The sequence below is a fragment of the Sphaerodactylus townsendi genome, linkage group LG05, assembly GCF_021028975.2.
Source record: "Sphaerodactylus townsendi isolate TG3544 linkage group LG05, MPM_Stown_v2.3, whole genome shotgun sequence".
Classification (NCBI taxonomy): domain Eukaryota; kingdom Metazoa; phylum Chordata; class Lepidosauria; order Squamata; family Sphaerodactylidae; genus Sphaerodactylus; species Sphaerodactylus townsendi.
The window spans coordinates 114,754,383-114,779,197 of NC_059429.1; the positions used below are offsets into that span (position 1 = coordinate 114,754,383).

The 24,815-nt window shown below is 44.5% G+C and overlaps 1 protein-coding gene across 1 annotated transcript in view; it reads right to left on the reverse strand.

Annotated features, from left to right (window-relative positions):
- Window positions 1–1,820: 1,820 nt before the first annotated feature.
- The window catches only part of PEDS1 (plasmanylethanolamine desaturase 1), a 37,589-nt gene continuing 14,594 nt past the window's right edge, over window positions 1,821–24,815 (reverse strand). The window contains exons 3-6 of the mRNA XM_048496122.1: window positions 11,401–11,492; window positions 7,805–7,949; window positions 4,485–4,697; window positions 1,821–3,000 (exon numbers count right to left, since the gene is read on the reverse strand). Of these exons, the coding sequence (XP_048352079.1) occupies window positions 2,879–3,000; window positions 4,485–4,697; window positions 7,805–7,949; window positions 11,401–11,492 (572 nt within the window). The 3' untranslated portion in view covers window positions 1,821–2,878. The remainder of the gene's footprint in view (window positions 3,001–4,484; window positions 4,698–7,804; window positions 7,950–11,400; window positions 11,493–24,815) is intronic.

A 24,815-nucleotide genomic window follows, 5' to 3' on the forward strand; every position in this document is an offset into this window, starting at 1 on the left:
GATACGTTTAGCTTTATGTGGCGTGGGCACTTGAGCGCTAACCCTGTGGTGAGGGTTATTCGATGAAGATGCTGAATTACCAGCCATCACTGCCACTGCTAATGTTAGTTTATACCATTTAGTGTTATATTACTAGTGATTAGTATTAGTTTATACTGTTCCATCTCTAGGGAGGGACTCAACTCAAGAGCCAGAAGTAGAGAAACCCTGTTCAGGCAAGTTTATCCAGAAGCATTATACCCTCATTTGAAAATGGATGAGGAATGCCAATGGACTTTTTTGACACTGCAATTCCGAACAGACTGACTTGAGCCCACCGGGTCACACCTCTATAAAAACCTACCCTTCAAGTAGTCTGAGGTGCCACAGTGCATTTGCAGCAAGCAAGTATAAGAGTGCCCTTTAGGTTTCTGTAATTTAAAATGTATGTGAAGTACTTCCAGTTGTTTAGATGTTCTATGTCAAGTGCTACAGTGTGGTTTGGTACTTACATCTGCTACTTTGCTCAACCAAGAAAAGTGCTTTTCAAACTGACCAGATCACTGCGTGGAATAGAAGGCAACATATGGTACAGCTGTAGTTAAGAAACCTCATACAAAAATTTTAAACAGGTGAGGTTCAAAACAGGGCTGGGGGAAGAGGAGAACAACTGGCAAGGGCAAATATTCATCCAAACAGCTAACACGAGTAAGAATGTTATGCAGACTACCAAAGATGGTTCATCTATTCCTTCAGGAGAGGCACAGTGTTTTAAAATCTATAATCAGAATCAAGCAGGAGATTGGGATGAAGGGAGAGAGATGTGCTTTGTAGAACATGAAGAAGAGGAGGAGGAGGAGTTCGGATTTATATCCCACCTTTCTCTCCTGTAAGGAGACTCAAGGTGGCTTATCAGCTCCTTTCCCTTCCTCTCCCCACAACAGACACCTTGGGAGGTAGATGGGGCTGAGAGAGTTCCAAAGAACTAGGACTACTAGCCCAAGGTCATCCAGAAGGAATGTAGGAGGGTAGAAACACATCTGGTTCACCAGATAAGCATCTGCCCAGTTCTCAATCAAACACAGTTCTCCAGATTAGAATCCACCTGCTCTTAACCACTATACTTAACGTTGGCTCCCACTGGATACTGAAACTGTCTCTTGTACATAAAGAGCGCGTGCAGTGGTTAAGAGCAGGAACAGTAGTGGCATAGTGGTTAAGAGCAGGTGTACTCTAACCTGGAGGATCTGATTCCCTGCTCTGCTGCCTGAGCTGTGGAGACTTATCTGGGGAATTCAGATTCCCTGCTCTGCTGCCTGAGCTGTGGAGACTTATCTGGGGAATTCAGATTAGCCTGTACACTCCAATGCATGCCAGCTGGGTGACCTTGGGCTAGTCACAGTTCTTCTGAGCTCTCGGAGCCCCACCTACCTCACAGGGTGTTTGTTGTGAAGGGGGGAAGGGAAAGGAGTTTGTCAGCTCCTTTGAGTCTCCTACAGGAGAGAAAGGGGGGACATAAATCGAACTCTTCTTTTTCTTCTTCTGTTGGTTTAAGACTAGAGGCCCATTTAAGCCAGCACTACATTTCCCCACAATCAGATGCCACCGCACAGATTGCAAGCAAGGCAGAAAATGCTTTCCCCTGTTGTTCCCCCACCCTCAGCTCCCTCCCTCCCAACTGCTGATATTTAGAGTGCTCAGTTGCGGAACACATACACAGAAAACCTACTCTTGGCACAGCAGGTACCCCAGATCACCGTAACCCACTTGACTCGCCTGTTAACTAATTACTTGGAGAAGCCACGGAAACGACCAGAATGAAAGATGAATTGAAACAAGACTTAACAAACGTGATTAGTATTATCGAACCGTTATAAATACCTTATATACATTTAGACCACATTAAAATATTATTCCATGTTACACCAAAAAAAAATAATTAAGGCTTTATAAATATTTACAGGAATCAGCAAGCACCTTTAATATACACTGTTAACCTATCCTTTTCTAAGATAAATGGACAGATAAATGTGCCCAGTTTTCTAGGACTACTTTTTAATAACTCTTTGAAGATGAAGTCATACTGAAAGGGAACTCCGCTCCACATCACAGAGCACTAAAATTACCTAACACTAGTGGTGGTCTTGGATATTTCCACACAGTGTGCTCAGCTCACCGTCTCCCCCGCCCACCCAATTGTTCCCAAGGTAGTCACAGGTTTACACATCAATGGTCTGCTCACATGACCAAGGGACAAGTAGAACACTTGCTTTATTTCAAGAGAAAGACAACATTAAAAGGATCCTTAATCCACTAGAAGAGTGAGGCTCTCAAATGTTCTGTTGCACACGGCAGACGAAGACTGGACATGATTGCAAGATGAAGCAGCTGCCCGGGGTGCCAAGCACTAAATGGTGACAATTTTGCTGACTCCCTTTCCTCCGGCTGGATTTCATGCAGTAAATCTGGATTCGCTCTTCGAAGGGTGTAGTGCTTGCTTGCTCTCCTCGTTATCCCGCACTGTCCTAACCTACTTTGAAGTGGTAATTCATGTTGATACAACACATTTATTATTTGTGCCACTGACATTATCTTACTAGAAATGGTAGACTTGTTTTCTTCAACTAATGGCTTTTGAGACTCAAGGATGAGTGTGTTCGACATCATTAGATGCGGCTAACAGAAGGTGCTCAGTGCAAATGGAAAATCCATTTGCATTTCAAGTATTATTTTGAAGAGTGAGTCCTTTAACTGCAGTCTGTTAGCACATCTCTTTTTAAAAAAAGCGTTGTGCTTTAGTCCATTATTTCTTTGCAAGTCTTTAATTTGGCTGATGGCTTTTTTTTTTGTTTAAAAATATTGGCAACAGATGTGAGGGCTGCAGAAGCCTGTCAAGAAGTTATTTAATTTTGTGAGCCCATTTCATATCGTCTGCTCTAGGTTTTTCTCCTGTCAGTCTTTGAATGATACTCTCCAGGAAACTCCAAAATCCGATTTTCTCTAATGGATAGTTGAGCCAGCCTGAAAGGTTACAGAAAGACAGATGTCAGGACAAGACAGTGCTAGGAGTCAGACACAACACAAATAATGGAAGGATTTGGGTCTCAGACATACAGTCCAATCCTATGTGCGTTTCCAGAGAAGCAAGTTCCATTGTTCAAAAGACCTTCAGATGTGTTTGCATATTACTGCTGTTTAAAGCCTGTTTAAAGCCTTTCACGGGCAATGCTTACTTTGTGAAGGCAGATATGCTTCACACGCCACTGGTTTGATCTTTAAAGAAAACTAAAAGGTTTGGATCGAGTCTAACGTTTCTGCATGCGTAAGAATCTCTACCGACAGAGGGAACAGCAGCAGCAGGACACTGCTTTCACATCCTGCATGTGAGCTCCCAGAGGCATCTGGTGGGTCACTGTGAGTAGCAGAGTGCTGGACTAAATGGTCTGATCCAGCAGGCTCTTTCTTATGTTCTTAAGATTTTCCCACACACTCTGATGCAGCAGTCTGAAACGACTCCCCAAATACTGTTCCAAGGAGGGGGGTCCCGTATCACTAAGAACAGGACTTCAGGAGGCATTTTGGACTGCCTCAGGGTAGGGGGAGGAGGGGAAAGGGCTGTCCACGGGCAGGAAGATCAAGTCTGGGTCCAAAGTCTCACTAACACCTTCTGCAGGGCTTCTTTCAAAACCATGGAGGCTGCCTATCCATTTTGAACTGTCACCTGACAACCAGCAGGAGAGATTCTTCAGACACTTCTTGAAGGGCACTAGGAAACAAGCTTTATATGACCATGCTATGGAAAATAGGCTGAAATGTAGCTTTTGAAAATAATACTACTGTTAATAATAATGGCTGCATGAGTGCTTCTGGTTACTATTCACTACTTGCCAAGGTGAAAAGAAGTTAAATTCTCTCCCCTACAGGCAAAGCTAGTAAAGGGCAGCATCTGATTTTAAATTTTGGAGTATGATAAAAATACGAAACCTCTCAACTCAGAGGGAGTTATGTGCCAGCTGTCAAGTAAGAAGTCAGTGACCAAATACTAGGTTCTGCTGCACAGCTATTTAGCCAACACATGGTCAGCTAACTAATCTGGAAATCACGTATTGTCAAATAACATGGTTCTCTGTAACAGCAAACATCGAACATCCATTTGATCAAAGCTGGCAAGCCCGATTACGAATGCTCAATATCTAATGCGGTAGTATGGACAAGAATTGTGTCGTTAACGTGGTACCACATGATGCTTTAATAAGCAGTGTGCGTTCTGCTAGTGCAAGCAGAACTGAAAATCCCCCCCTCTGCCAGCAGCAGCTGCCAGCCCCCCATGTCTCCAAAGCCCTGTCTGATGGGCTGCTTCACTAGGAGCTGGCATAGGAAGGAAATAATTATTCCTTCCATTGTGCACTGGGGGAGAGGGAATTTTCACATGACTATTCCAACCAGTGTTCTGCCAAGTGCATTAGGATGCAAATTTATCACTGCACGTTGTATCCCTCCTTTACCTGTAGTAATACAGAAATAGGTTTCATGAGGAGACACGTGGTGGATTCTGTGGTGTTTCCGTGGCAGGATGATGTGCCAGTCCTGCAGAAAGACGACCCAGCAAGGAAGACCAAAGTAGGTGTGAGACCACTTATGAATTTGGTTTGTCAGTGTTACAAATATCGCCAGGGCAAAGACATAACACTCCCAGGGGCACGCTTGGTGTAATGCTTCTGAAAAAAAGAAAGACGACAACAGGCTCAATTTTATTCACTCACCCAACAACTGTCCAGTACAACCTGTGGCAAAACCAGAAGCCCACAACCAACTACAGTTCCAGTTCCCTACAACTGGGCACAACTTCTAAGGGATGATGAAATTTAAGCAATGCATTCCATGGCAAGACAGTCTTTGAATGATTATTCCTTCTCCACTATGCCATTCTAAAGGGTAGCAGGGTGATCAGTGTATCAACAGTTTGAAGCCTCACAACAAACATGACCTCCACAACCCTAGGAAACTTACAAGCAAGGGATTGCATGAGTGCTTCTGCACAGGGAGGAATAGGGACAGAAGGACAGAAGTTTGTGGAAACTTATTTTTGTTTGCATCTCCAAACACTCAAGTGCACACTGTCGGAAGTTGTGGGCCAAGCTGTGGCTCGGCAGCATGTATCTTGAGAATTTGGGTTTGTGCACCTTACCTTCAGACTTCATGGAATTTAGTCCTCTAGACACCAGGCCTAGTGTGAACTGACCTTCAGATAGCAGAACTCACTTTCCCAAATGCATAACAATGTTGTGCTATCTTCCTATTTCTGGAATGTTCTTTCAAGCTGTGGCTAGTATTTAATGGGAACACTTTTGACACTGAATGCAACAAATTCAGAGGCAATGCTCTGACTGGGCTTCAATTCATGTGCAGAATCAAAATGAACACAATACTCCAGGTCAGGAAAAAAACTTCCATAGAATACCCAGTGGCTCACTTGTCTGAGTCACCTGGTTCCTTTAATTTTGGAGGTAGTTCTCGCAAAGCTGAATGTTATTCACACTTTGTATCTGCCGCTCTATCAAACATTTCTACTGTACCGTTCAGTGCCTTTATAGCGGTTAACAAGCCGTCATGCAAAATAAACAAGCTAAAAGATGAACAAAATTCAAATCAATCAATCTTGATTTGTTTAAAACAGTTTATTGTACAACCCCCTTTAAACCTCTAACAGATTAGAGATTGCAAATCCCAGCTATACTCTTTTCCACTGAAAGACTAAAGTATGATCAATTGCAGTGTGGCAGGAGAGGAAATAGTATGCTTCTGCTTTAGAAAATAGTCCCAAATGAATATGAGAATTGTCATTCATTTTTAAGCATCGCCTTTGTCAAAACAATTATTCTGTGCATATTTAAACACGGCTCAGCGGATGGGGGATGTTTATCACAGCACAGCTAGCCTGTTGAATTGCAGCATGCATTAACTTGCAGTGGCTATTTTCTGGAACACAAGCAGCAAGAAACAGCGTGTACCAGCGATACAGAAAGCTGAAGAAGGAGCATTTGTTGCCTACCAAAACGAGAAGAACAGAGACTGGCTTTCTCCTTTCTCATACTGTCTTGCTTATTTAGATGGACATTTATGGCGTCTATAAAATAAATAGCTTGCAGCTCCTTGTCAAAAACTACACTGAATCTGATGGCCTTTGGTTTGAAGTCTAGCTTCTTTTGGCCACTATTCTCATTTGTACTAGGTTTTTTCTGCTTCTTGTTTCTATGTAATATACATCCTGCATCAACAGATGGGGGGATCAGGGAGACGAGAAGGAAAGCACAGGCAGCCGCAGACAGACAGCCCCATGCCATGGCAGAGCTGGGTGACGCTCCATGACCAGCCTCTTAAAGGGAAGGAGGGACAGCAAAAGGTAAAGGGGGTGGGGTGGGGGGCAGAACTAGGTAGACATTAGGACCCAAGCAAGAGCATTCCACGACAAAGAAGGTCCAGCATGTGGCAGATGAATACAGAACTATTATTTAGTGTCTCAATGAGAAAGAGTATAGTTTGGTGCTTGAATCTTTTCTTGCCTCCAAGGAAAAACATTGGATACTGTTCTAAGCTTCCTCAAACTGCCAGGTGCCAGGACAGGATTTGTTATTTGGGGGTGGGGGAGTCAACCAGCCTCCTCTCTTTTGGAGAAACATCCCCTTTGGCTGCTTCACCGAACTCTTGCACAAAGGAGATCTTCCCCTGCCCCTCTTGCTATTTTGCTGCCTTTTAAAAAGCTCCCTTCAGGAAAAGGCCAAAATCTCTGAAGCATATTACTTGCTTGGGTGATCATCTCTAGTCGGGGGGAGTGGCTTTCGTTTGCTGGTCTGTGCTTCTCTCTATATGACAGAAGAAGCTAAGTGCTTTGCATGGCACCCAACCAGTTGAGATCAGTTTTGAAGGATCCAGTGTAAATAAGTAGTAGGTGCTGGAAGCCCGCTGACAAGAATTAAAGTATAGGGAAACTTAAACTGGATGAAAATACCATGACCAGATTAAATTACAGGGCGTTCTACTGTATTTTTAACCAGCTTACGTTTCCCAGTGCTTTGCATGGGCAGCCACTCATACCCATTACAGATTTCAACCTGCAAGTTACCAAAGCACAGGTATCTGTGGCAAGATCAGTTTTCCCCCCAGGTTAGGCAGCAGCTGGTACAGCAACCAAAGTGTGTAAAATAAGCATCTGTATCCAATACTGATTTAAAAGCAGTCAAGTGGCAAGCCTAACATTTTAAGCACAGTGCAGTCTCAACCCACAACTTGCCAAATACCATTTCCCCTCATTAGTCTATTTTTGGAATGGTGTGTGTGTGTGTGGGGGGGGGGGGGGCTTCTCAAGGCAAGGAGCTCAAATGGCCAATTAAAAATCTTTGACTATGTTCATGGTGATGATCTCAGCAGTGGGGTAGGAGGTTAAGAGCTTGTGTATCTAATCTGAAGGAACCGGGTTTGATTCCCAGCTCTGCCGCCTGAGCTGTGGAGGCTTATCTGGGGAATTCAGATTAGCCTGTACACTCCCACACACGCTAGCTGGGTGACCTTGGGCTAGTCACAGCTTCTCAGAGCTCTGTCAGCCCCACCTACCTCACAGGGTGTTTGTTGTGAGGGGGGAACGGCAAGGAGATTATAAGCCCCTTTGAGTCTCCTGCAGGAGAGAAAGGGGGGATATAAATCTAAACGTCTTCTTCCTCTTCTTCCTCTTCCTCCTTTGCTGTTTTCCTGGCTTCACAGGGGAAAAAGGCCCTCATCTCCTACTTCGTGGAGGCTACAAGTCCAGTTTACTCACTAATTGTATTACCTGGTGATAAAGAAACCATTCTGTAGGCCATATTTGCTAGTGGAACCACGGTCAACATGCAGTTATCTCCATTGGTCTCTATGAAGTCATGTCTGGTAATTGCTGTTGGGTCAATGTGATGCTCTCTGAACGGTCTGATAAAAGCCTAAAAGGCAGGAGAGAGATCAAAGTTAGAAGTTCGATTTTCGCCAGCTTTAATGTTACCTAAAGTTCCTATCGCACAAAGACCACAGCGCCCACAACAACCCTACTGGAAACCCCTATACTAGATCATGACAATAAACTGGCAAAGAGTAGTGAATTGCAGCTATATTTTTAAAAAATCATTGTGCGGCAGCCCCTCCCCATCTGTGGTGGGGAAAGTGCGGGGAGAAGAGAGAACCAATACAATCATTAGTTCAGGGGTCTGCAACCTGTGGCTCTCCAGATGTTCACGGATTACAATTCCCATCAGCCCCTGCCAGCATGGCCAATTGGCCATACTGGCAGGGACTGATGGCATTTGTGGTCCCTGAACATCTGGAGAGCCGCAGGTTGAAGACCCCTACATTAGTCTATCTCAGTGGTGCTCAACCTTCCTAATGCCGCGACCCTTTAACACAGTGACCCTCAACCTTAACATTTATCTATTTTACAGATGGAGAACACTGATGCAGAGAGTCTTAGGTGACCCCTGTGAAAGGGTTGTTCAACCCCCAGGTTGAGAACCGCTGGTCTATCTACTTCTTACTAACATCTGGGAGCTTAACCAAAATGCAATGGGTTGCCTAAGGATGTTGGGAAATCTAAACATTACATATTCAGCGTTACTGCTTATTGGCTTAAGTTCATGATAGGTTGCACACTGACACACTGATCTCCATGGAAGCGAAGCACTACAGAGTTATTTTGTAATCAAGTCAGAGCTGTCCCTATAATTCTTAAATGCTGCTTGTGACATAAACTCAAGTCAGCGTCAAGCTGCATTGCAGAGCGAAAGCTGCTTATTGCCTGGCTTGAACAACCTAGAACAGCGGTGGCGAGCCTTTTCGAGACCGAGTGCCCAAACTGCAACCCAAAACCCACTTATTTATCGCAAAGTGCCAACCCGGCAATTTAACCTGAATACTGCTTTAATCCTGCGTGCACCCGCCGCTCTGACCTGCGCTGCTCCAGTGCCTCCACTCCACCCCTCTGCCTCCGCCCTAAATGCTCAAGCAGGGGCCAGCCTGCTCTAGCCTCCAGCAAGTCCCTCTGTGCCTCTCTAGCATCTCCGCCTCCTCTGCCCCCCAGGGCATCAGCCACCCAGAGCACAGGCACCAGGCTCGCCAGCTGAGTCCTCCCTGTTTGCCGCGGGGTGTTGTGCCAACGGCCCAGGCCAGCCTAGATGTGTGTGCGTGGGGGGGGGATGATGAACTCTGTGCACACGTACCAACAGAGAGGGCTCTGAGTGCCACCTTTGGCACTCGTGCCATAGGTTCGCCACCACTGACCTAGAACAAATTCAGCTTGGGGCTGTGTTGGCTGTCAATCTGAGTGTTATCAATCTTATTAAGAGGGGATAAAGAAGGGTCAGGGAAGGGAAGACCCCATATTGACAGCAGAAAAGGAACTTGTTTTACTAAGACACTATATACAGGTGAGTAGACAACTTGTAAGGATGAATGAGGCTAGCAGAAAACGATGGTACCTAATATACACTATTTCACATACATAACTATGGAACATGAAAGCAAATGAAGAAACTGGCACTTCTTCCTACTTCCCTGCCTACCCAGTTCTGTTCCTTACGCACTAGGACCCAAGCAGAGCATGCCAGAACAAAGATGGTCCAGGAAATGGTGGATGAACTCACAAATCTCCTGTCATCTCTATCCCGAACAAGGTACAGACAAGATGTTGCAGATCCATGCTCATTACCAACCATCTTTTTAGAATTGTGCCCAAATTTAGCCTTCTGCAGATGCTTTTAATGTCTTATCAGGTTTGGCACTAATGCTGAAAGAGCGAAATGCCCATTTTTCATGCTGATCGTTCAGCATCAAGCTGTGTTGCAGAGCGAGAGCTGCTTATTGCCTGGCTTGAGCTAGAACAAATTCAGCTTGGGGCTGTGTTGGCTGTCAATCTGAGTGTTATCAGTCTTATTTAAAAATACGGAAGCCAAATATCAATCCATCACATTACGGCAATTTCAAACAGCAACAAAAGCTTTGGTTATCTGGCACTTGATTCCCTAGGATGCTCAGTTAACTGGCCTCACGCAGTTCTCCTGCTCAGCCAGTATTCTCACAACTTATGAGCACGTGCGCTCCCACTCCCATGCCTTCACACTTCCAGCTTAACGCTTCTGGACATTGCTGGGCTCCTGACATGGTGACAGCATCTTCTGGTGCTTCCTTCCCCTTCTACCTGCCTCAAATTGTTGGAAGCCAGCTCTGTGGAGAACTAATGGGCAGCTTGGACCATGGACTCAACGCCTTGGGTGAAAAGACCCACTAGGCATGGAGGCTGTCACCACAGTGTCCCCAATGGGGCAGGGTAGCACAATATTGCCAAGAGATTTTATTAACTAGTGATCTCCAGGAGTGCCAAGTTACAAAGATCTTACTATACTTGGAGGTAGCACTGCAACCAGCAGTTGTCTGCCTTTTGTACAGTGACTACCAAGCGTTAATGAACAGGGAATACCTGACTCCAGTCACAATTCAAAGTGTGGCTTTTAACGTATAACACTATGCTCATTTATATATGTTTTTATTCATTTGTGGGTCAATGACCGAATGAATATATGATGATGATGAACGTTTAACACTAAGAGGCTTCTGACCAGGTTACATGAAGGTCTATGAGAGCCAGCATGGTGTAGTGGTTAGCAGTGGTAGACCGAAATCTGGTGAACCTCCATATGAAGCCTGCTGGGTAAACTTGGGCTAGTCGCAGTTCTCTCAGAACTCTCTCAGCCCCACCTATCTCACAAGATGACTACTGTGGCGAGAGGAAAGGAAGGAGTTTATAAGCCGCTTTGATATTTCTTATGGTTGAGAAAAGGGGGGGTATAAATCCAAACTGTTCTTCTCTATCTGTTGTAGATCCAGTCTTTTGGAATAAACTAGCAGACTGGGTGCAGGGGGCTCCTTCACTAGTTACATTTAGGAAAGCATGGAAATAGTTTTTATCCTAGAAAGCATTTTCTGGGAAGTAAACTGTTCCAGCAGAGTTGGCTCTTCTTCTATCCCCTTCTGTACTATTCAGCCCACCAGTTAAGATTCTCTTCCCAAACCTCTGCTCTCTGCGCTCCCACCTGCAGAGGTAAGGCAGACGGTGATTAAAGACAGGGCTTTTTCAACAGTGGCACCTCACCTTTGGAAGAACCTCACTTCCGAAGCTCCCTTATTTTTACCCAGGAGCAAGGGAATTCCATCTTTTCGAGTTATATTACTCTGTGCTGTTTTTAAACCTGTGGCCTATTTCGTTGTTCATTACAAACATCACTGTTCTGTGGCTTTTCCTGCTTTATAGAAGATGAGTTTGAGGAGGCTCTGAGGCAGCAGGTGAATTTCAAAATAAATAAAACTCTAGTCTAGGCAATCCCCGTTTCCCCAACAATAAAGTCAAACCTTTCCAACTATTGGCAACTCCACAGATCCCCAGGTGTCTGCTCCCCAGTGCACCAGACCCGAAACGAAGTCCGCAGTAATGACTCCTGCAACTTTAGGGGCAACGAGAAAAGAGACAGAACAAAGAGAATCATTAGACATGGGAAGGAATATAGAAGTGGGTTTACAAATAAAAATCAACTAACCATTAACAATGCTTTAGGTGTCACTTCGGCCAATACATGAAGATTGATTGATTGATTGATTGATTGATTTAGATTTATAAACCACCCCATCCCCAAGGGGCTCTGATGGTAGTCATCATGTCTTGATGGTAGTCATCATGTCTATATGTATGCTGTGCAACAGAGAAACTGACTTGTGCTGCTCAAGAAAGTACATGTTGACTGCAAAATCCTGAACCTTTGGTCATGAGGGATCCTTATCTCACTACAGATGCTCATTTTCTGCCCCCAAGCATTTCCCCTCCGTTTTTAAACAAGCTGATAGCAATACACTTTGTACATCTGCATCCTGAGTTGTGCCTCTGCAACACCCTTCCCACTTTTTGAATGGGAAGCACGGACTTTATTTCCACTTGTATCTGACAAAGGGATCTTTGACTCTTGAAAGCTTCCACCCCAAGTATCATTTTGGCCTCTAAGGAGCTACTGGATTTGAATCTAGTCATTTTGTCATTTTGTATATATGGTAGGTAGGATACTATGCTTGTATAGTAAAGTACAAATAGTTTCATAATATTATATTGTCCTAGTTGACAATAGTTTAGACTTGCATTAAATATATACACAGAAATCCTTACAGCAACCTACAAGGATAATCTAGATTATAGAGGGGTTTGAGACACGCCTATGGCAGATTATAGAGGGGTTTGAGAGATGCCTACGGCAGAGCAACAAGACGACTTGTCAAAGGTCCTTATAGCAAGCTCATGGTGGAGGCGAAATCTGAACCAGGAACTTTCTAGCTACTCCAACACTCAATACATTCTATTGTGTTTCACAACTCTGAAGGGTTACTAACAACAACATTGGCCTTTCTGAAAGAGCCACTAATCTCATGAGTGTGCAGGTGGGGCCTGAGAATAGAGATGTTGAAGGCTAAGCGGCGGGCCTGGCACAAAGCAAGAGATCACAAGGCTGGAAAGTTTCAGAGCAAAGCAAGTGCCATATGAAGCCAATCTAGTCACTAGTCAGGTGTCCTGAAGCTGTGTTTCAGTCAGGAGTGGTCTGTTTTCTCAGGAAGTGACTTAAGACTGCAACTAAGTAGATTCTATTTAGCTACCACAACATCTTTATTAGTCATTAGTCAAATAGACACTCTTTAATAATAAGAATGTCTATTTGACTAATGAGGTATAGTTTTCGATACAGCATCGGAGTACTAACAAGTTGCCTCTCCTTGAAGGTATGCCATTGATATCTCAGTTTATGTGTACTGTGTATACAAAGCAGCCAGCATCTGATAAGCCCACCCTTCCTATTTTGGAGTCACCTAGAAATGTTGAATAAACCCAGAATCACAGAGTTAGAGTTGGAAGGGACTTCCAGGAGCTTCTAGTCCAGTCTGCAACCTGCGGCTCTCCAGACGTTCATGGACTACAATTCCCATCAGCCCCTGCCAATTGGCCATGCTGGCAGGGGTGATGGGATTTGTAGTCCATGAACATCTGGAGAGCCGCAGGTTGCAGACCCCTCTTCTAGTCCAACCCCCTGCACAACACAGGAAACTCTCAACTGCCTACCCGCCACACTCCCAGTGACCCCTGCTCCATGTCCAGAAGACACCAGGCCCTATTATCCCCACTGTTATTTAACATTTTATTTTACAACCACTTGCTCAGCTGGGGCGGAGGTTTGGGCTGATTTGTCATCAATATGCCAATGACACTCAGCTCATTCTGTAGATGAGGGAGGCACGGCCTCTGAACCTGCGGCTCTACAGTGCTGTTTGGAGGCGGTTGCTGGGTAGTTGAAGCAAAGCAGGTTAAACCTTAATCCAGCTAAGACGGAGGCCCTATGGGTGGGTCAAGGTGGTGAGTGGGAGGGGTTTCAGCCGTTGTTGTTTGAGGGGGTCTCACTAGCAATGGCCTCCTCTGTTTGTAACCTGGGGGTCCATCTGGACTCGTCTCTAAGGAGACCCAGGTGGCCCACACAACCCAGGTGGAATTTTTCCATCTATGCCAGGGGTAGGGAACCTGCGGCTCTCCAGATGTTCAGGAACTACAATTCCCATCAGCCCCTACCAGCATGGCCAATTGGCCATGCGGACAGAGGCTGATGGGAATTGTAGTTCCTGAACATCTGGAGAGCCGCAGGTTCCCTACCCCTGATCTATGCCAAGTGCAGTGGCTGGCCCCTTATCTCTCCCAGACAGATCTGGCCACTGTGATTCAAGCTACGGCCACCTCCAGGCTAGATTATTGTAACTTGCTCTATGCAGGCCTACCCTTGCGGCTGATCCAGAGGTTAAAGTTGGTCCAGAATGCAGCGGTGCAGCTTCTCACAGGTAGCTCTATGAGGGGATCATATATGTCCTGGGCTGTGGTGGCTGCACTGGCTCCCAAAGGAGTACAAGATCACCTTCAAGGCACTCCACAGCCTGGGGCCCTCATACTTTAGGGACTTTCCCCTTACGTCCCCATCCAGCCTCTGTGTTTTGCAGAGGCCAATTTACTGGTGGTCCTAAGGTTTTATGTTGTTTAATTGTTTACTGTTGGTTTTTAAAATGTTGTACACCGCCTAAAGCCCTTTGGGGTGGATGGTCTATTAAACTGAAATTATCAATCAATCAGATGGCAAAAACCCCTCCAGGTTCCATGGCCAGTTTGGCCTGGAGGAAAATTGCTTCCTGATGCCACAGTGGCAATTTGTGTTTTCCTGGGCATGTCATGCAACTTAGAGGAGAGCTGTTCCTGTTGGCAGCAGAGGATAGGACTTGGAATAACAGGTTGAAATTATGGACAGAAAGGTGTTGACTAATTATTAGGGGAAACGCTTTTACAGTAAGAGTTGTAAACTGGCTGCCCAGGCAAGTAATGAGCTCCCCTGCACTGGCAGTCATTAAGCAGTGACTGGATAAACATTTGTCAGGGATGCTTGAGGCTAATCTTGCATTGAGCAGGAGGTTGGACTATCTGGCCAAGATGGCCCTTTCCAGATTCTATTAAGTTCTTCCTAATGTTTAGTCAAAAATTCTTGATTTAATTTCAAATCGTTGGTTCTTGTCTGATCTTCTGGGACAACACAAAAGAGCTCAGCCCCATCCTCTTTATTTATGACAGCCCTTCAAGGCTATCACCCCCACCACCCCCACCACCCAGTCATCTCCTCTCCAGGCTAAACATAATCCAAGATCCATCAACCTTTCCTCATAGGACTTGTTCTCCAGACTCCTCACCATCTTCGTTGCCCCCCTCTGGACATGCCTACAACTCTTCTTAAAATGTGGTGATGAAAACACTCTAGGTGAGGTCTGATCAGAGAATAATAAAGCAATACCATTACTTCATGTGATCTTGACATTATACCATACTCCTACACACTAAATCCTGCTCTCTGAGAATTAGGCATGGGAGGAAAAATAATGGCAAACCATTTCCTCCAGACATCACGGCTCTAACCAGTCAGCCACCCTTTAGGGAAAGCCTGGTACCAATCCCAGAAATCCTACTGTAGTGCCCCATGCACACTGCTCCTAATGAGCCAGCAAAACCTTTCAAGGACAAAGCCACACCCCATTTCTTACTGAACATTAAGAACGCATCTGTTTCCCAGAAGAAGAGTTTGGATTTATACCCTGCCACTCTCTCCTCTAAGGAGACGCAAGGCAGCTTACAAACCCTTCCTCTCCACACAACAGACACTTTGTGAGGTAGATGGGGCTGAGAGAGTTCTGAGAGAACTGGGATGAGCCCTAGGTCACCCAGCAGGCTTCATGTGAAAGAGTGAGGAAACAAACCTAGTTTTTCAGACTAGAGTCCACCTGCTCTCAACCACTATACCACGCTGACTTCTCAGAGACTCCCATGAACACATAAGCCTTTTACTGTCAGTCCAATGGCAATTTAAGGTCACTATGGTCTACTCTGGCAGAGATGCTCCAGAGTCTCAGGCAGAAGTATTTTACATCACTAGCTACCTGATTCTTTTAACTGAAAATGCTGGGGACTGAACTTGGAACTTCTAGAAGCCCAGCAGAGGTTTTACTACTGAGCCTCTCCCCAAGGGCATGTAGGTTCTATTCACAAAATAAACTAATGTACATAAAGCCTCTCAGCACTATCCCTTGTCCTTTATTTTACATTCTAATTTTACTTCATTTTATATTTTAATTTTATTTATGGTCCACTTTTCTCTGGAATTAACAGGGCAGTTAATTACATTTTGCTCAGGAAAGAGAGACAGACAGGAATTGGAAACACTGATGCAGCATCTAAGCTTGTGAGAAGATATCTTTACAGGGCTGTGATAAGTAAAAATTAGACAAAAGTGTGCAGGCAGAATTTCTTCCTCTACATCTTGAACCAGTTGCTGGAAGGTGACCTACTCTTTCTTTTGAAGGCCAATGCCGTGGGGAAGGCACTGGTATTCTAGTATTACCCTCTAAATCAGAAACCACGTATAATCGGTCCTCAGTTACAGGCAAATCTAGGACGGTGTGGCTTACTGCCATCACAGCTGACAAGCCAGACTTCCCCTCTCACTGAGGTCACTTAGATCAGTTGTCTTAAAAATCCAGTTTACCGGATTTTGTTCAGAATTTGCAGAACTCCAGGCAGCAAAGAACAGCTCAAAAGACAGAATGACACTTTCAGTCCTGCAATGCTCTCCTTCCATTTGTATAACAAAAACAAGTATGATACACTCTTTTGAGTTAATGCAAAGTCAGAAAACTGGCTCATTTTGTTACCATATTCCAGTTCTTCAAATCAGGGCACTAAAGCATGAATATTCTGTCTCCTGCTCACTAAATATACAACCCACATATAATTAACTGCTGCATTACCTACCTGTAGGTCTGCTTTTGGAAACTAACAAGAGTTTTTAATTTGGCTTTAACCACATTTCTTTAAAAATCTCCCTCTAGGGAATAGAATTTAGCTTTGGTTAGCGAGCCCTCAGGCCAACTGAAGCAAGTTGAGGCTATTGTCCTGTCACACCAACCCGGTTGTAGATCCTATTAGTTTCAGTAAGATCCTGCTGACTTCATGAGACTTACTTTCAAACAGTGAATTTACGAGTACAGTCTTATAATCTAATTCTAACAGCCTAATCCGGGGTGGGGGGGAGAGGGGATCACCATTGGGGAGTTAGCATGGACCTAAATTGGCAGATTTAGCCTCCCTGGGGCACTTACCCAGATGGAGAAGCAAATATGGTAGAAGGTAGCTGCCTTGGCTGCCAGCCCCACTGGTGTAGAGGGGGCATTCCAGAGGTGTGGCTGGGGGTGCAGCCAATCTTAGTCGGCTTCTACCCCAGGTTTGGACCTACATCCACTGAGCCAAATGGAGGGGTGGGGGGTGGGACCTACACCACCAAAAAGCCCTAGAGAGGCAGCAGAACAGCAGCGCCGGCCCCAGCTGCCGAGGGCTCTGAATTGGGCGGCCCAAAGCTTAGAAATAATTGCCATCCATTTCAAAGCACTTCCACATCTGGCTTCAGGAGCAACAAACAATTGGGGTTGCTAAAAGCTGCAAGTCAATGAAAACATATTCCAGCTTTTCAATTTAGATAGAGAGCCCATGAGCTTTTAGCAGCTTGTGTTTTCGTAAGCCACTCCTCCTTCGCCTTCCCCAGGCCTCTGGCATTTTCTACCTGCAAGCCAAGAGCTTACATTTTTTCTGACAACTTGATGGAATGCCTAAGCAATGTGGAACAGACAGAATTAAGCAAAAACCATTCCTCTCCATTCCCTTTGATAACGGCAGAATTCAATCAGCCCTATGGAGAATGACAGGATTCACTCAACCAAGGGAAGTAATAGCAGCATAACTAGCCAAAGCCTAAATGGATTTTATAAAATGCATCTCCCTTTCATATTTTGATGCATTCCTTGACAGAGTACGGCACCTGTCCTACACCAACCATTTTCTTTGTACACTGCAATATGAACACAGAACTGTAATGCATTAGAGGACTGCTCTGCCAGACAGACAGTAGAGCATCATGTCTGCAAACTTGTCTATTACATCAAGAATGGGCGTGTACTCATTGACATAAAAATTAGGGCTAGTTAAAAACAGAATAACTTGTTGCATTTGTTTAGAGTTTATACTTGCACCAAGAAGAATAAAAATTTTAAGCCAAAGAAGAACCCATTACCTTCTTAGAATAAATTGTGAAGAAGGTTATGCAAGACCTTACACTGCAGAACTACCAACCAGGCAATCTGTTACAGCACGTAAGGAGGAACTCATTCCAACTGTTGCAAGGAACTTTAACGCTATAATTGAATTCACTTGGCACCCACACTTATCACCCTATTCCAGCAACTGTTTACTCTCCAAATATTCAGAAGGTTTTTGGACTTCCCGAAAATCTGCAGAAACTGAGCTGATCATAGAAATGGAGTATACAGAAGTACACGCCTATGGAAATTAAATGTATAAGTATTTTCTATTTTAAAAACTGCAATTATTTGCGATACTTTGCTTACAGGTTTTTAAATAGAAAACAAAAGTTCCATCTGTCTTTAATTTATGTCAAGAGAGGTAAACCTAATAGTGGAGGAGGATGGAAACCACACACTACAAACACCATCCGTTTTTATGCAAACATTTTCCAGACTGTCACATCTAAGTCTGAGCAGTCCATGGGAGAAGTTATGGTTCAATGGCCCAGCATCTGCCTGACAGGCAGAAGGTCTCAGGTTCAATCCCCAGCATCTCCAGTTAAGGGGTAAGGTCGGAAGTGATGTGAAAGACCTCATATTGAGATCCTGGGAAGCTGTTGCCAGTCTGAGTGAACTATACTGACCTGAAGGACCAAGGGACTGGTTTAGTGCAAGGCAGCATGTGTTTGTGTGAGTTCTCCCTTGGCCTCTGAAAAGAATTGATTAAGACGTCAACAGTAACAGCAGGAAGAATCCAACTCAGTTGAAATTGAGTAATCTGATTTACAATTATAATTGTTAATGGGTTACACCCTCGCATGCTAGCGTACATGCTATACAGCGGTTGATAAACACCTTGCACTCTTAATACATTTCACAAACTCTTGTGAAGCTAAAACTTTAGGATATGTAGAGAAAAAGCTACCTGCATACATGCAGCCTGGCTGGGACCGGATTTCCAGCTTTTGCCCAGCGTGTAGCTGCTGAAATAGTTTGAAGGCTCTGAAATAGTTTTCTGTCTCTTTGTATGACAGAGTTGATATAGATGTACTTGGTTTTAACTGTACTGGAAAAGCTTAGGAATTACTTTCAGCCAGTTGACAGAAATAAGTTAGAAGGACAGAGCTCTTCAGACTGCATGAGAGATCTCTTACTCAAATGGTGCTCAGTTACCACTGTTTCATTACATACAAGACTGCCACATACAATGAAGTTAAATTTCAATTTTCACTTACTTTTTATTGAAGAAAATTTGTGATCATTGTTCATTTTAGTTCACTGAGATGGATGCCCAAGCCTTCCACAGGAAGCAGAAAGTTTAAGTTCCTGCCTCCCTGAGAAAGGGTTGGGAAATCACCATCCAAGATGCCCTCGCCTCCAGGAGAACACTTCATCTGTCATTAAAGCCACTTCCTGAGCTGAACCATCATACTGCAGCTTTGCTGCTTCTACAACACCCTTCTGAACAATTCTGTTTTGCACATTATGCAAAGTGACAGAAGCAGTCTCACGTAGGCCATTCCACAATACAGGAGACACCACAGAGACAGCTTTCTGTTGCCAAGTAGAACCTATGTGCCATTCCCGTTATGCAGACAATCCACTGGTTACTGTTTAGTTTGCTGAGTTAAGTTCAAAATGCTAGCTAACTGACAAAGCCCTTAAAGGAACTGGACCTACATACCTGCAGGACCACCTCTCCTGTTAAGTTCCGTTGCCGCAGCTCTCCTTATCTGAGCTAAGCCTTCTCAAGGTGCCGTCCTGCAAACAGGTAAAATCAACAATTGCCTGTTTTTTACTAACTGCAGTTTCTCTTTAAGGTTGTATCCAAGCTGAGTGCATTACAGCAGTTTGGTCTTGAGATAGCCATAGCACTGATTCATGTGGCCAGACTGACAACATCAAAGTAGGAGACCATCTTCCAGGCCAAGTGGGAAAAGCGCAATATCGTCTTCTTTTGCTTCTTCAGCAATAAAGATGGCTCAAGTACCTGTAGGTTCTTAACCAAGTCAGCCAACATCAGCCGGACTCCATAAAGAACTGAGTATCATGATCCTCAGGCCCCCAACACTTCCTAACCAACAACTTCTGTTTACCATATTACTATCAGAGCAAGCAGATTAACCACCACCCCGATCACATTACTGTTGGTCCCAACTGTATTTCAGTCCCCTAAGGCAACTCAACTCCAGTAATAAAGCAAGAATGTAGTTCTTTTTACTACATCAGTAGGCTAACAGTTCTTGTTCTGCTTCCCAGGTGGTTATTTAGGTGCCCTGCACCCGGCCAAAGCAGAATGTAAGACTCACTGGCTCAGTTAACAGTTCAACACTGAAAGCTTTAATTGTAACAACGTTGACAGACCCTGACTCCTCCCGGGTCTAACTAAATAAAGGTTACTTTGTTGCAGAAACTTTCTGGAGGCTAAAACTTATTAAGGTAAATACTGTGAGCCTAAAACATCTTTGACTGTCTAACTTGTTGCTGCCACCCAGCTTCCGTTGGCACCTAACTGCCAAAACCAGACGGGTTGCTGGGTAATAACTGCTGTAGAACACCAGCCCTAGGGCTTCTTAAAGGGACAGAACTAAATTAGGTACCCTCCCATTGAATACTATACAAAACATAGCTAAACCCATTCTATATAAAGGGACAACTAAGGTTTCAGCACAAAATGCTAAGAATGCCTTTGGGGTCATGACAATTCTCTCTCCACCCCCAATCCTGTTTTAATGGCTGCATCTCCTGTGGACAGCACCAGGAGATCTGATCTCCATGCTAGCTCTGATAAGCTTACATGCCCTATTTCTGCACATCATGAGACAATTAATGGCACAAGAACCAGCTAGGCTGCTCTAGGTGAGATGGCAACCATGGCCTACAGATTCCTAATCACAGTTCAGATTACTTTCTACTCAATGCCACAGATATGGTACCGGTATTTACTTCACAGTGACTAAAATGTAGGCCTCTAGGACAGAACACTAAGGAGGAGGAGGAGGAGTTTGGATTTATATCTCACCTTTCTCTCCTGTAAGGAGACACAATATGGCTTACAAGGTCTTTTCCCTTCCTCTCCCCACAACAGACACCTTGTGAGGTCGGTGGGGCTGAGAGAGTTCCAAAGAACTGTGATTAACCCAAGGTCACCCAACAGGAATGGAGGAGTGCAGAAACACACCTGGTTCACTAGATAAGCCTCTGCCAAGTGGAGAAGTGGAGGAGTGAGGAATCAAAACCAGGTTCTCCAGATTAGAATCCACCTGCTCTTAACCACTACACCCCACTGGCTCTCATATGGAAGTTTGCAGAACACTAGAAGGGCAAGAAAAGTTGTCAGGGCTGCCTGCTAGCATGATTTAGCAGAGCTTATGAAACAAGAAAGCTACCCTCTTATTTTCAAGTAGGGCTCTTATTCCATAGTACATCAGAAAGTACCAATAAGCTGGCTTGTGTACAGTACGAGGAGGTCTAGTGCAATTCAATAGCAGTCCTTGATGAACTAGCAGGTTTTTTTCTGAAGTTCAAAAACAAATGAAGACTCAACAGTTCTCCTGCTGTTCTCAGAAAACTGTGTGGGCGGCTTCACATACTGCCACTTTTCTGTATTCAGTGTGAAAAGTACAAGTAGAACACTAGAACAGCAATTCAGCAACATTCCAGAATTAATGCCTGTTCTTGCTTCTTATCATGTGGGCAAAACCGCTATGACTGGGCATATTGCAAACAGGAAACCAGCAGGACTCAAGGAAGCAGGAAGATGACCGCCAACTGACTAGCCACTACATCAGATTGATGCTCATAGCTGCCAACTATGCCAGAAAGTCAAAGACTAAGTGGCAGCCTCTCACATGGATGCCTGCAACTGCCTTACACTGGATCAGACCACAGGTCCATCAAAGTCAGGACTATCTACTCCAGAGGTCTGCAACCTGCGGCTCTCCAGATGTTCATGTCCAATTGGCCATGGTGGCAGGGGCTGATGGGAATTGTAGTCCATGAACATCTGGAGAGCTGCAGGTTGCAGACCCCTGGTCTACTCAAACTGGCAGCAGCTCTCTAGGTGGGTCTCTAACAGAGGTCTTTCACATATTTGTATCACTTCCTCCTTCAAACTAGAGACTGAACCTGGGATCTTCAGAAAGCCAGGCAGATGTTCTATCATTGAACCATAATCCCACCTAAGTTCACTTTCACACTGACACATGTTTCATCTTGGAGGAGGCACTTGCTGTCCAGCAATACTCAGAAAGTTAAAACGTCCATAATCTCGGCTGAGAAAGGATTTCACCCATCCACAACCTTGGAAGGTGGGCAGCGTGGGGAGACACTGACCACTGGCAACTTACCATGAATGGTCCTTCTCCTTTGAGCTTTGTGAGGTCCCACAAGATGTTTTCCACTCAGTCGGAGAATGACCATTGGCAACGTACCATGAACTGTCCCTTAGTGAGGGCATCAAGTACCACATTCAATCTCCACGTCGGGAGTCTGTGGATTGTCAGCTGATCCAATGCCTTGGCCCCTTTCAGGAATTTGATGACATGATGATGTAGTGTTACAGGTCAGCCATCTAGATGACAGTAGCCAGAGCCATCATCTGTCTCCAAAGTGTGGCAGATCAAAGGCCTGACTGAAGACCATCGTGAAGAAAGGCTAGGACATTTGGTGTACCTGGGTGGAAAGGATCAACTTCTTTCATTGTCATGCCCATTCGATTAATGTCTTCCAAGTTATGTCGTAGATACTTGTGGTAGATTTCTTCCGGCATGCTAGTATGATGTCAGTGACTGCCTTACTCAGGCCATCTTGAAATAAGTTACACCTTTCAATCTCCATGTGGTTTAACACTGTCGACAAATCCTACACCAGCCCACAGTTGAAATCTCAGGCCCACTCTCCTACTGCACACAGTTACAACCTATCCTCCATTGAAAGTTCCTACTAAGAGTCCCCGAGAATCTGTGCTATCTCCTTCATGCAAGTCTTGACAAGCAAACAGAATGTTCTTTGTTCATGTACAGCCTTCAAGGACAGCAATAGGTTCACTGTACATGCAAACAATGGACCATTCAGTGCTGAACTTCCCAGTATCCTTCCATAAGCAAAATGAAGTACAATGAAAAAATATTCCTGTGCCAATCTTGAATGACTGTCACTTCCAACAGTGCTTCTAAACTAATGTTTTCAGCTTCCTCAACCCATGGTTCCTACTTTCAGGTCACGAGAAGGGCTTGGGAAGCAGTGATGTGGTCACAAAGAATTCCAGTGACATGTTTTGCAGGAGACATTTTTCACTCCACCCACACATGTAAATATAGTCTATAGTTGCCAGGGCTGCTGTCCTGCACATGAATCGTTTTAGATGGACTAAATGCAGGATATGAAGTGTGAACAAACCTCAGTGCTTGTACATGATGGATTTGCCTTTTAAAATTATTTAAACTATTTTATCCCCCACCCACCCAAATTCCCAGAAAACTCACATCACTACTGGCAAGTCTTGATGAAAATTATGTCTTCCTTCAAAATTCTGTTGCAATTCCCCAGGCCTAAACAACAACTCCCCCTTCCATATGCCCCCAAATCTTTCCCCTTCCCCATGGCTTGTTCTAACACACCTCTCACTTATAAAGGTTATAATTTCTAGTCTTATATTTACATCTTCCCCACTGCCATAGTTTTCAGCAAGACTCGTCTGCATGGTCAGGGCAAGCAACAGTTGCTGCCAAAAACAAAGTTAACAGCAAACATCAAGGAAGTCCATTATCTCTGCATCAGAGTTGTTGCCATTAGAAGGTTTTCTCTTCATGCACTGTACAATTGTTCCAGTATCCGCAGAGGTAGCAAAATTCAGGAAGTGACTCAAAGATCAGAATGCTTCTCGAAGAAATATACACCACTGTCCTTGACCCAACCTGAAGCCTGAAGCAGATCTGCATTTACACCCATCACCAGAGGCTATTTAAACACACTCTACAGAGGAAAGATCATTTCGTACATGTAACTTAGAATGAATTGTTAAAGAAGCTAATGAAAGTCAACAGTGTACATTAAATATTAGACATAGCCTCTGCTAACAAGATTATGAGCAGATAGCTCAGCAGCTGGGATCTTAGCAGCACAGAGGAGAAAGTTACATACAAAATGTTACCTGTACAGGTATGAAGTTGCCTTCTACGGAATCAGACCATTGGTCCATCAAGGGCAGAACAGTCTACTCAGATGGGCAGCAGCTCTCCGGAGACTCAGGCAAAGGTCTTTCACATCATCAACTACCTGATACTTTTAACTGGAGATGCTGGGGATTGAATCTGAAACCTTCTGCCTGCCAAGCAGATCACTTGAGCCTCTGCCCCTCCCTTATCACCTGACAATCAAACCTAACCATCACCATACTGCACAAAAGCACTTAACCAAGTGTTCACACATAGGGGAGCATCCATGTAGAATATTTATCGGGATTCCTGCCTCATACGAACACTATCTGCAATATCAGTACCATGCCAGAGAAAATTATGGGGATGAGGAAGAGGAGGAGAATAGTTTGGATTTATACCCCCCCTCCCCGCTTTTCTCTCCTGTAAGGAGACTCAAAGAGGCTTACAATCTCCTTTCCCTCCCCACTCCACAACAAACACCGTGTGAGGTGGGTGGGGCTGAGAGAGCTCCGAAGGGCTGTGACTCACACAAAGTCACCCAGCTGGCATGCGTTGGAGTGCACAGGCTAATCGCGTTCCCCATATATGCCTCTACAGCTCAAGTGGCAGAGCGGGGAATCAAGCCTCGTACTCCAGATGAGAGCGCACCTGCTCTTAACCACTACGCAACTGCTGCTCAAATACATCAAGCACAATAGCCCATCTTTAGCATAGGGATACCAAATGGAAGTTCTACCACACAAAGTAACCTGTGTAATTTATGTGAGCCAGTTTCGTGAAATAACCACAGATTTATTTGCTTCTCTACATAGCCTGATTCAGGGGACCAGACCATACTTTGCCAAGAGAGCCTCAGCATCCTGAGGGATATCTATATTAGCATTTTTTGCAACAAAAGTTTTAGCATGCTTTAAGACTAAC